General features: G+C 33.1%; 1 protein-coding gene across 2 annotated transcripts in view; it reads left to right on the top strand.

The window, feature by feature from the left end:
• The window catches only part of LOC149257915 (DNA repair protein RadA-like protein), a 396,618-nt gene extending 387,521 nt beyond the window's left edge, over window positions 1–9,097 (top strand). For both annotated transcript variants that reach the window (XM_089414587.1, XM_089414584.1), the window contains one exon: window positions 8,101–9,097. In XM_089414587.1, the coding sequence (XP_089270713.1) occupies window positions 8,101–8,862 (762 nt within the window). In that variant the 3' untranslated portion in view covers window positions 8,863–9,097. The remainder of the gene's footprint in view (window positions 1–8,100) is intronic.
• The last annotated feature ends 3,312 nt before the right edge of the window (window positions 9,098–12,409 follow it).

The raw sequence follows: 12,409 nt of genomic DNA, 5'->3' as shown, positions 1-12,409 counted from the left end.
ATCACTAGAGGGCCTATGTGGGTGACGCAGAGGCCCAGGGACTGACGCAGAGTGTCGAGGAGCTACGTAGAGGTCAGCCAGGCTAACGCTGGGACTAGGAGAAGTGTTGGAGAATTTTTTTCTCTGTTGGGTAAGCCAGTTTGGCACCCTGTTGTGCAAAAGAATTGCTAAATAATAAAATCCTCCCTTTTTGCACCAATTTTCCCACATTGGGTTTTTCCGGGGATTGTTGTCCCAAATAACTTTGTCGATGTGTTGATTCTTGTGTATGTGTTTGTTTCTGAATTATGGTGTGATATCTGCAGCAGAATTTATTTTAATGTTTATTGAAGGAATTTCATAAATAACTTATTGGAAATAAGTAGCCAAAGTAAATCAGATGTTGCAGTGATAGAATTTTCACACTCGACTTGCAAGATAGCTTCTCTTTCACTTGTTTGTGGCCTCCTTAAGTGACTGCAATATTTCGGTCTCTGCTGCAACAAATAGTACCCAAACTTCTTCGTATGTGTGAGAAATTTGAGCCCAAAAACAGTCTTCAAAGTTTCAGATTCTCCCTTCTGAAATTCTTCTCTTCCTTCGCTGATTTTAGGTAACTTTTCCTTGCTTTGATCGAACTTCTTGTTGCTTGAGTGAATGCATTTTGAATGAGGCCGAATGCCCCATTTTATAGGTTTTCTTGAGTGGCCTAATAGGCCAACTTGTCCCTATAGGTAGGTCGACTTGTTCCATTTGAAGGCTGACTTGTGGTAGCACGATGACAAGGTCTTGGAGAGTCTTTTGACTCTACTTTTGACTCAAATAAATTTTCTTTACAATATGTAACATGCCCAAAAGGGCCTTCCATACATGACAATGACGCAATTGACTTGTAGACTCAATGACAAACCCTAGAAGCACTCAATGGGTGCTTGACCTATAAATAAATTTCCCTTGAGCATGAAACCCATGCCTCAAGAATGACAATAATAAATTTATTTGTCTTTTTCATCAAATACATGAAATCGTGATTACATACGTCATTATGAAGACCGAACGTAGTTACATATTTCAACATAAAGAACTTGATGATAGAATAATTAAATAGTTAGGACAACCCAAAGATAGCAGTTCTTTCAAGAAATTGCTGGAAGAGGAACACGAGGAAATAAAAAGTATTAGGGCAATAGCCAAAATTCCTGACTATGATGTGAGTGTCCTATTGGCTGCATTTTAGAGAAAAGAAGAGGTCATGAACCAATTTCAGACGATGCAAATCTCCCTCGAAACAAAGGATCGAGAGCTTAAAGGACAAGAAGATCAGATGGAAAATTTAAAAAGGAAGTTTGAAGATAAAGAAAAGAGGTATCTTACTATGATTGAAGAGTATAAAGCTACCAGAAATAAGGACCTGGCTCGACTAGAAATTGTGAATGCAGACATTCTAAAGTATTTAGAAATTGCGAATAGAGACATTCTGAAGTATTTCGAGCTTAAGGCCTCACAATTAGAAGAAAAGATGAATGAGTTAGCGTTTGAAAAGGAGCAGGTTGAAAGAAGATTGGCCTGACAAGTGCAACTAAAGGATGAAATAATCAAGCAGCTACAAAATGCCTTGAAGGATAAGCAGAACGAGAGCACGCCTCAGACAAGTCTTGATCCAAGCTAAAGATGAAATATGGAGGGGAGATTAATCAAAAGATTTCAACAGTCTGGTCATATGTCTTGATTTTGTCAGACTGTGAAAATGAGGTGATGAAAAATGCTAATTTAGATGCTAAAAATCTAACCCTTTTGATTGAAGAAAGGTTAAAGGACATTGACCAACGAGTTGACTTTATTAACACTCTCGAAGATGAGACACTTGCAGATATGGACTTACCAAATAGAGATGATTGCATCTATTCTCTTTTATGATAAAGGAGAAACACAAGTGCCTCTTACAGATGAAAGATGAGTTTGAAAAGGCCAAGAAGGTTATTAATAATTTCGAAATTGAATGGAACTACTTGGGAAATGAAAACTAGTTGATATCGGAAGAAGATTTTCTAGATAAATTGAAGGTTGCCCAACAAGATCTCGGATGCCTTTCCATTGTTAGTGAAGATGCAATTTCACCCGAATTGGCGATAAATGCTTTGTACATGGACTTTAATATATCTGATGTATTGGATAAATTGAGATAGAACCGTCTCGCAACCTGCTATGAGCTTAAATCCCAGTTAATGGTGATAGTCACTAAATACAAGAAGATACCGTGGTTGTTTCCAGCAGAAAGGGACAAAATCACTAAAGTTAAGAAACATTTGAATCAACATGTTTTCTTAGACCAAGCTGCATCTGCTACACAAGTAATTCCTCCTATTCAGGTAGTGACCAACCAACTCGAGGAATGGGCAGAAGCAGGTTTTGACATTACTCAATTCCCTAAACCCAAATTTTGGGGAGCTCAAATTGCATCATCAGCTGCCATGTCTAAAAGGCCCAAGGCGACCAAGTTATCCGTCTACATGAAAAAGCGTTCATAAAATATTTCCTATGATTAGTTATTTAAATTAAACAATTTGTTTATTTTAAAAAGACAGTCACTTTTTCGACAGTTATCTCAACTGTTTATAAATGGCCTTGTTTCTCATAATGAGGAGGTGCTTTTGGGTGAATTAGTAGACATTATTTTTCTAAGCGGTCTGATTGCACCTGTTGTACTGACTGATCCGATGTTGTGTTGAAGTGATTGATGCAGTCTGAATATGATATGTTTCTTTCCTTTCTAAAGTTTTCAATCTGTTTCAGTTTTCGTTCTTAATTATTGAAGAAACCATTGTGGCTTATGCAATTCGACCTGAGCGGTTGTTTAAGTGACTAATATTAGATAAACTAGATATTGGTTGAGTATTAGAGAACTACAATGTCTGGTTTATGAGATTTTCTTTGATGAATCAAGTATTCGATGCTTTATTCTTTGGAGGAAATCTATTACTTCAATAATGTCGTGTTATAGAATTCTTTTATTGATATGGTAATCACGTGTTAATGTTGAAATTGTTGACTAGGGCCCAGTTCAACGTTTAACCTATTGTGAAGACTATAAATCACTGATATTATATTATCTAGTGGATTTGAATTTTTCTAAGTAATATGGAGAGTTAAATAGTAGTGAAATGATAATTGATATCCCTCACTCGATCGTTACCATGTCTCTGCTGACTTAAAATAGTTTTCTTTATAAATTTTCTTTCTTTATTTTTACGCATACCTCTTTCTGTTACAAATGTTATTTCTCACATGTACAATGTCACATTCATGATTGTCCTATTTCTTTCTGCATGACCTAAGATCTCGTAAGGCGAACTGTTTCTGCACACCCAGAATTTCGAGATCTATATTATTTTATACATCATCCATAATCTGGTCACATTATAAAGGTTAGATTGAAAATCATTTTTGACAAAGACAGGGAATACCCCTGAGGCTATTGGAGACTAGCGAAATAGCCTGAAGCGGGAGGGCTCCGCCCTCAATGAATATTTTTTCTAGCTGTTTTATAGTCACCGGAATAGTTAGAGAAACAACAGAGTGGCAGCATTGGTAGCAGTGGATAGCAGTGGCAGCAAATGTGACAGTAGCAACAGTGGACAGCCGTGTACAATAGTGGCAGCAGTGGACAGTGTTAACATAGCAGCTTGTTGTAGTTGGGCCCTTGTACTTGGTACAGGATCCCAAACTCATTCAGGGAGCATTTACTTCCTTCCGGCTTTACTGGTAAACCCTTTGGGGAGCCTTGTACTTCCAGTTCAACTGAGAAATTTGTATGTACATCATGCATAACAAAGCATTTGGTTGAGACAAATTTCTGTGTATTGTTCATGTGATGTTTCATATGCTTGTTTTAATGCTCGGAATATTTAAGAATAATCTAATCAATTTTGAAAAATCTAGGAAATACTGATTTACCCCCTCTCAATATTTCCAGCAATTTAAGTTTAAATGTTAATCCTGGTTTCCTCATCACTTCCCTGAGCATAGCTGAACCTTAACCTTTCAGAACCAATCCTTTAGAACTTGCTTAGTAGACCTGAATTCACAGTCCACCTACCAGTAAATTTTATTTCATTAACAGGTTAAGCTTTTAATTTTTTCACTATTGTCACTGCATAACTTTCAACGCTTCTCCTTGGCCTTTCCTTGTTAGTGCAATCAACGTCAAAAGAGAGGAGACGCTGTCCCAGGCCAGCGTGTTCAGATCCAGGGGTTCTGAAAGTTTTGAACATTCAAAATTATGAGACAGATATGAACGTGGACAGCTACCATAGTTCCGAAACGTGGCAGGGTTGTCTGCTCCGTGTGGTGCCAATTGGCCATAAAAGACTTAGGCCGAACTTCAACCAAACATCGAGTAGTTTACTATTCAAATATTTTACACTAGAAATATGGAAGTGACATAATGGAAACAAATCATTTTCTAAGACATTGGGCTTCCCTTTGTATTTGAACTAAGTGGGTTGTGTTTTTTGCATTTTGGTATGCCATTGTAAAATCCTTCATCAAAAGCTTTAAACATAAATTTTGAAAGCGAAACAAACATAAATATTGTCAGAAACTAAATCTCTGAAACCCAACCACTCCTGATTTTGAATATCTGGACACTATGTACACTTGGTGACATGAGTGTGAGATGCTTACATGACACATGTCTTGATTAGTTCATGTATCTTTCCCGTGACTGACACTCAGGTTATGGAGAGTCCGACTTTGGTCACTGGTCAATGTCCCATGTGTTGCCATTGGTCAAGTACTTTCTAAGTATCAACACTTGGATCATAGTGCATTTGTTCTGTGACCCAAGCCCATTAACTTTTACTGATGGTAATCCTCTTGAAAAGCCATTTGGTTTCTAAATATCAATACGGTTATTTGCTTTTTCAGTATCAATACTCTAATCCTAACAATACTCTGATCCTAGTGCACTTGTCCTGTAACCCAAGCCCAATCACTTTTAACGATGGTGATCTTTTTAAAAAGTCATTTAGCGCACTCAATGTCCCATGTGTTGCCATTGGTCAAGTACTTTCTAAGTATCAACACTTGGATCATAGTGCATTTGTTCTGTGACCCAAGCCCATTAACTTTTAGTGATGGTAATCCTCTTGAAAAGTCATTTGCTTTCTAGATATCAATACGGTTATTTGCTTTTTAAGTATTAATACTCTAATCCTAGTGCACTTGTCCTGTAACCCAAGCCCAATCACTTTTAATGATGGTGATCTTTTTAAAAAGTCATTTAGCGCACCATAAGACGCAAGCCCATTAACTTTTACTGATGGTAATCCTCTTGAAAAGTCATTTGCTTTCTAAATGTCAATACAGTTATTTGTTTTTTAAGTATGAATACTCTAATCCTAACAATACTCTGATCCTAGTTCACTTGTCCTGTAACCCAAGCCCAATCACTTTTAATGATGGTGATCTTTTTAAAAAGTCATTTAGCGCACCATGAGACGCAACAGATTGGTTACATGGGACAAGTAGGGAGGAGAGCACATTGCAGTGCAGTGTTGATGGTAGGAAGTAGTATTTATACTTATTATGAGATATAGGAAGATGTTCTCTTAGTTTCTTTGACCCTAGTTTGCATTCCCTTTTACATTCCATCTACCATCTTGGGTATGATGTATGTTTTGATGGCATCGAACATATCTTGTGTATCAAATACGTTTTGATGGCATAGAATATATAGCGTCCCAGTCATGATTCAATAGGCATCGAATATATCGTGTATAAAATACGTTTTGATGGCATAGAATATTAAACGACCAAGTCAGTGATTCAATATTTATGATTGTGATATAGTTTTGTGTATTTATACATTATATGTATATTTAGAATGGGAAAATGTTAATGTTATATATTTAGATTTAATTAAATAAAAAATAATTAAAATCTATGAAACCGGATTCGTCCAAAACAGCGCATGTGTCCGAATTCCACGAATCCGACATGATTTGATGGGAATTCGAATCCTAAAATAGGACACTACATGTCCTAACAGGACACCATCGAATCCCGGTCGTGTCCCATTAAGACACTTCGTGTCCTGATTTTGGGATTTGAATCCCAAAAATGTGAGGGTTTATGAGGGAGGGTTTATGAGGGTTTATGAGGCTTGTGAGGTTTGTGAGGGTTTATGAGATTTGTGAGGGTTTATGCAGATATTTGAATTTTGTATGTACTATACATGCTATAATGTTATTAACTTAATTTGTAAACAGTAAAACTAACATCTAGATTAATATCTATGTTTGAAATCAATGAATTTGTATCATTAATGAGAATTTGTTTAAGAAATATCTAATTTTTAATATATATATATATATATATAGTTAATAAAATAATATATAACGAATCCTACGTGTCTTGTTCCAGGGGGTCAACGTGTCCGAATCCAACACTCGAATCCCCGTGTCAGGTGACTTAGATAAAAATGAATCTTATTTTTTAATTAATAAAATTATAAACATTTTTTAAAAATATGGCTATCACATTAAAATAAATTAAAATAATAATAATTCATATATATATATATATATATATATACAAATATATATATATTTCTTTTTTCTTTTTGACATCTTTATTTATAAAAATATCCTTATTTTTTATTTTAATATAGCCTTGGTAATATATATATATATATATATATATATATATATATATATATTTACATTTCTATTTATAAAATATCTTTATTTTTAATTTTAATATAGCCTTGGTAATATGTATAGTTATATATATATATATATATATATCCACTTGAGCATGTCACTGGAAAATGCAAAATGCATATATATGTAACTATATTTATTATCAAGGTTATAATAAAATAAAAAATAAGAATATTTCCATATATGGAGATGTGAAACTTATATAAACATAAATCATATTATTAATAATGAACAGAAATCTATCTTAACTATGTATTTATCAGGTACAGAGAAAGCAAATATTTTGAGGTGCAAATCTTTGCTCAAATTTTGCATCCTAAAAAAATTTGGATTTTGAAAAATTTGATCTCTTGACACTTAATCAATTTACAGTTAAAATAAATTTATGCTGATGTATATTTATGTTATATATACCCATATATTCCCTTGTAAAGCTTTTAGTGTCTTAGGCCTGCCATGCCGACCAGGGACTTCAATTAAACGTTGCAACCTTCACTAAAAGCTATTTTCACTTATATAAAGTTTCTACCTTCACTTCGCTTTGAGTTTCAAAATATATTCCTGAGTTCAAATTTTAATGTCATCATTCATTGTCAAGTTTTTAATATTATGTTTTCATCGAAATTAAATTTATGAAATTAAATTATTGAAAATTCAGAAGTTTCAATTTGCTTGAGTTGACATTAATTTTTATTTTCCTGAGATTTAATGATGTAAATAGTGTGACTTTCACACACCACATTTATTAAATTCGAGATCAAATCTTTTCAATTGATGTTAATAACCTTCCTTGTTTGGTAGAGGAGTGAATTTGATATTGATGATTCAACCCAAGAAGAAATGCCACATGACTCAATGCTTTTACTACAACAGTGTGATAGTAAAGATTCATGAAATCTAAATATTCATAAAATTCATACTAATTTTTCATTATTAGTTATGATTCATAAAATGGTATGATTAATATTATTAATGGCATTTGAAGACTTGTAATGGTTGGTAATCCTATATTTCAATTCTGATGTATTTTGAGAATGTTACAGATTTAGTTTGGTTTGCTTTTGCTTTTTTTTGGTATTCCCTTTTTTTATTCTTTGGTTATATATATATATATATTCATGTGTTTTAGAGATGTGCATATGGTGGTTGTTTTAACCAATTCATATAAATCAAATAGTATGACATGAAAATTTGTATAATTTTTTTTTTTAATGTTATAAATTATTGTTTAAATAATTGAATATTAGTTTTATATATTTTATCATTAAATTTTAAGTAAAAGTAATTTTAGTAATAATTATTCATATATTGAATATTAAGGTAGGTTACAATTTTATGTTCATTTATTGTATATTTTTTGCTACCTGAGACATAACATTATTGATTTTTTTTTTGCTAGGTTGCAAGGATCGATAAGCGGATAAATGAATTGGCAAAGTTGGGATTTACAAAATGTGTTATTCCTAAATCATCAATGAAATCTATCATGGGCCTTCAATGGGAGGGCTTTTCAATTATTGAATGTAAAAATGTGAAAGAAGTCATAAATAAAGTATTTAAAAATAGATATGAGCCCAAGGTGGAGGGTGAAGGTCAACAAGAAAGCGAGAGTGGGAATTGTGGTGAATGGGAGCAAAAGAGTGTTAGTGAGAGAGAGGGGATATGTGAGCAAGCGGTTGGGGGCATGGGTAGCAATGGTGGTGAGCATCAAGATATGGGCAGACATGAGGAAGTTGTGGGTATGGGTGGGCATAGAGGTGGGGTTGAGCAAAATGGTGTGAATGTGATTGTAGGTGTAGGTGGGTATGAAGATATACGTGAGTATGTGGTTGGGGGTGCAAAGGAACAAAAGGTTGGGGGTAGAGATTTTCTTCGACGTTTAAATGAAGAAAGGGGTGGGGGTCACTATGGTGAGCTAAAGGGTGGGGATTTCCACCGACGTGCAAATGAAGAAAGTCGTGGGGGTTACTATGCAACTGAGCAAAAGCGTGGGGATTTCCATCAACATACAAATGAAGGAAGGGGTAGACTTAGCGATGTAGGTGAGCAAAGTGGTGGGGGTTGCGATAAGGTTAGGGGTGTAGGTGGGGATGGGAAAACACACAACTCTCACCCTCATAGGCATAACTCCCATTACCCTCATAGAAGAAGTGGATTTTAGTGATTGAGAAAATTGGCAATGCAAGCTAATTCATTTTGCAACATGCTTTTATATGCACTAATTCTATTGTATAGACAACTATATTTTTTATGAGTGCTCTATTTTCTATTTTTCTATGACGTTGGGCAAGGTATATTTTGATGAGTGCTCTATTTTCTATTATTCTATGATTTTGGATAAGGTGTTTTTTTGAGTCCTTTATTTTATATTATTCTATGATTTTCTGCAAGGTCAATAGGTTTATGAGTTGAATTCTCATTTTGCATCCTTTTAATTACCCAAATATGTGTTTATTAACAAAGTTAGATGAAATTATATCCAAATTTCTATAATGAAAGAGTTGTATGTTATGCATATAAAATAATATAATCAATCGCTCCATTGAATAGGCTACCAATACTATAATACATTGGGCATTGTTAACATGTGAATTGCCATTACTATCGTCAACTAAACATGATTTACAACATTGTCACAATGTAATCTAATAGTGATAGAGTTTGAATATGATCGGGTATCAAAATCTAGTGGAAATGGGTGCTGTTGGAACTAAAAGTAAAAATAACAACTAAGAAGTGGGATAAACATTTAATAAATTAAATTCTAATAGATCATTTAAATAATTAATAAATTTAAGTGTGATATATCATTTAAGGAATTAATAAATTGAAGTGTGATTATATAAACAAAGTGACATAATTTTCATTTGAAACATGATTATCATGAGCCATATCGAGTGACTAGAAAAATATAGTTTTTATGCGCATTGTCATTTATCTAAAATTGAAGAAAAAGTTTAGGTTTTGGATTTGTTATTCCAAATGAAGGTATGTATGATTATCTAACATGTTCATTTGGTTACACAACACGTAGTGGCTATCATGAAGCATTATGCTCCTTAGAAAAAGACTAATTAAAATTAATCCTTGGTTATCACAATGAAGAAACCTCACGCTGCATAATAGAACATTTGTTTACTTTAATAGATTAGGAAAATAGAGAATTATAGGAAGGTTGCAACTTAGTAATGAATAAAAAGCTTATGTTTGAGAAAAGCATGAATTATTCATCAAATTTAAGAAACATGTATTTTATAACTTGGATATCCAATTTTTGCATTGAAGTATGTCCTTACTTCCTCCCATCTCATATAAAAAGTATGCATTATATATATATATATATATATATAGAAATCCTAGGGTCCTTGTAGTGTGACCTAGCATATTATCAAGAGCACAATAAAAAATTACAACTCGAGAATTGCACAGAGAAATTTCTTGAATACTTGGAAGAGAAAAGAAATTCCTATAAAAAATTGTATTGAGAAGTTGATTGCACAAATCAAGGAATTAAATATGGGAATTAGTTCACGAGGACTTGTGACAGGAAAATCATTAACTCCAGAAGAAATTTGATAAAGAATTACTGGAAAAAGATGATGAAATTGCTTGTCTGGAAGATCATAACGAAGACTACTTGTGGAATTAAGAAGTGAAAGGATGAGACGCAATGCATTTGGAAGTTGGAACAAGCGAACCAAAATCTCAAGAAGAAATTATCAAAAAATGGCGGTGAAAGTTTTAATTAAGGAACCTTAATTAGGGCTTGTTTCAACAAATTAAAAGGTTAAAAGATGATAACTTAGAGCATCAAGACCATAAAAGTAAAGTTAACAAGTTGGTAATTAATGAAGAACTTGTGTGATGGGGGTATCATAATCAAAGCTTTCACAAACTAAGGGGCCATGAATTATTTGAAGTTGCTACAAAAGAAGTTAGAACAACCTATCAAGAAAGAATAATCTTTTAATAAAGAGACAATGATTAAACCTATGTAATTAGAGAAGTCTTAGAGTTAAATATCCAAAGAATTTGTAGGGCATGAGTTGAAAAATGTCAAAACTTAGAAATCAACTAATAATTGTAACTAGATAACTTAGGTCCTTGTAGCAAATAAAAAAGATGACAACTCATAAATGAGTTAATATTGCTAATGAATGAGTTATCATAACTATCATTTAATTAAACATGAGCTACAACTATTAAAACCAGAATTACGCCAATGCAATGCAAACTCAAGTTATATTTTATGCATTTTATTAGATGTAAATGTAACGTCATATTGTGTCAAATTTTGATAGCAGTAAAATCATGCAATTCTTATCAATATCAACAATTTGTGAGAATGAACACACCATGCGTATGTACAACAACTACTATAGAGAAAATACCATAGAAAGATAAGTGCAAATAAAGCTAGAAAATTATAAAACAAATAAAATACATAGAAAAAGGTAAAGCACATGTGAACACAAAAGAGATTTATTCACTAATGAAGGTTTCAATAAAACCTTTGGCAACTTTATGGTTTTGTACAACCTTCTAGGCCTATATTTCTGTAAACATGATATTTCTTGGAGTATATCCTATTCACACCATTTTAAATCAAGTGTGGTGAAGCCCTAGACATCATAAAGGCTTGATTAACTCCACAACTAAATTGTTATAGAGGTACTTGTGATCATGACAACGTTAGCACCTTGCTTTATCTTATTCTGGACCTATGATTGTGGTAATCATTCCGTTGGGACCATTGTCAAGCTATTAAAAATTGAGAAAATGAACTTAGATAATGATGTAGTAGTGCAACAAGCTCTATACAAATTAAGCACTATTTGTATGCATCTTTCACATACGATATAACTAACCTATGATATTACATGTAACTAACCATTTACATCAACAAAACGAGCGTTGTAATTTCCATAAAAAAATATGCAAATTTTATTGAACTATGTTACATCATAGTTTAAATTAAACATGCACTAGCACTAATCCATTATTGTATCTCATAATCCCATGCATAATCAAAATGCGTATTGCATCTTATTTAGAATAGGATGTGTTAATGATATCAAACAATCGGTGGTTTAGTTACTAGTTCATAATATCATAAGTTTATGAGAGCAATCCTATTTATGTAGAAGAAGTTTATATCATCTTTAGAAATCTTTGCCCATTCAGGGACCATTCTCAAATGGAGGGAATTTACATTTAGGGTAAACATAAGGAAATTTACAAAAGAGTATGACCACTTACAACTTGTCCATAATAAGAGTAAGATGAAATTGATAGATGATTGGTGGAAAACACTCCACTCATATTTCATGTATACCACAAGAAAACACTTGCAAGAAGGCATGCGTTTCATAATTGAGGATAATGTGTTTTGAATTAATTTGAGTTTCATCTTCCAGAGCCATCGCATAGAGATTTTTGTGTTAAAGTTTTGAACCATCAAGTGTGGTTCATCCTTAGGACCAAGAGATGAAAGAAATATGATCAAGCTAAATGAGTAAATGCAGGTGGAACCTTAAAATCTAAAGGATTGTGCCCAAAATTCGAAAAAATGTACCCTCTACGCGGTTATGTTTTTTACTTTTTGGTTTGATCTTTTAGATTTTAGGGTTCCTCCTCTATTTATTCATCAAGCTTAATCATATTTTCTTAATCTCTTTGTGCTGAGTATGAACCACACTGGATGGTTC

The sequence above is a fragment of the Pinus tabuliformis genome, chromosome 6, assembly GCF_031772625.1.
Source record: "Pinus tabuliformis cultivar Carrire ecotype Pingquan chromosome 6, CPIR1, whole genome shotgun sequence".
Lineage (NCBI taxonomy): Eukaryota > Viridiplantae > Streptophyta > Pinopsida > Pinales > Pinaceae > Pinus > Pinus tabuliformis.
This window is presented reverse-complemented; position numbering and strand designations above follow the sequence as displayed.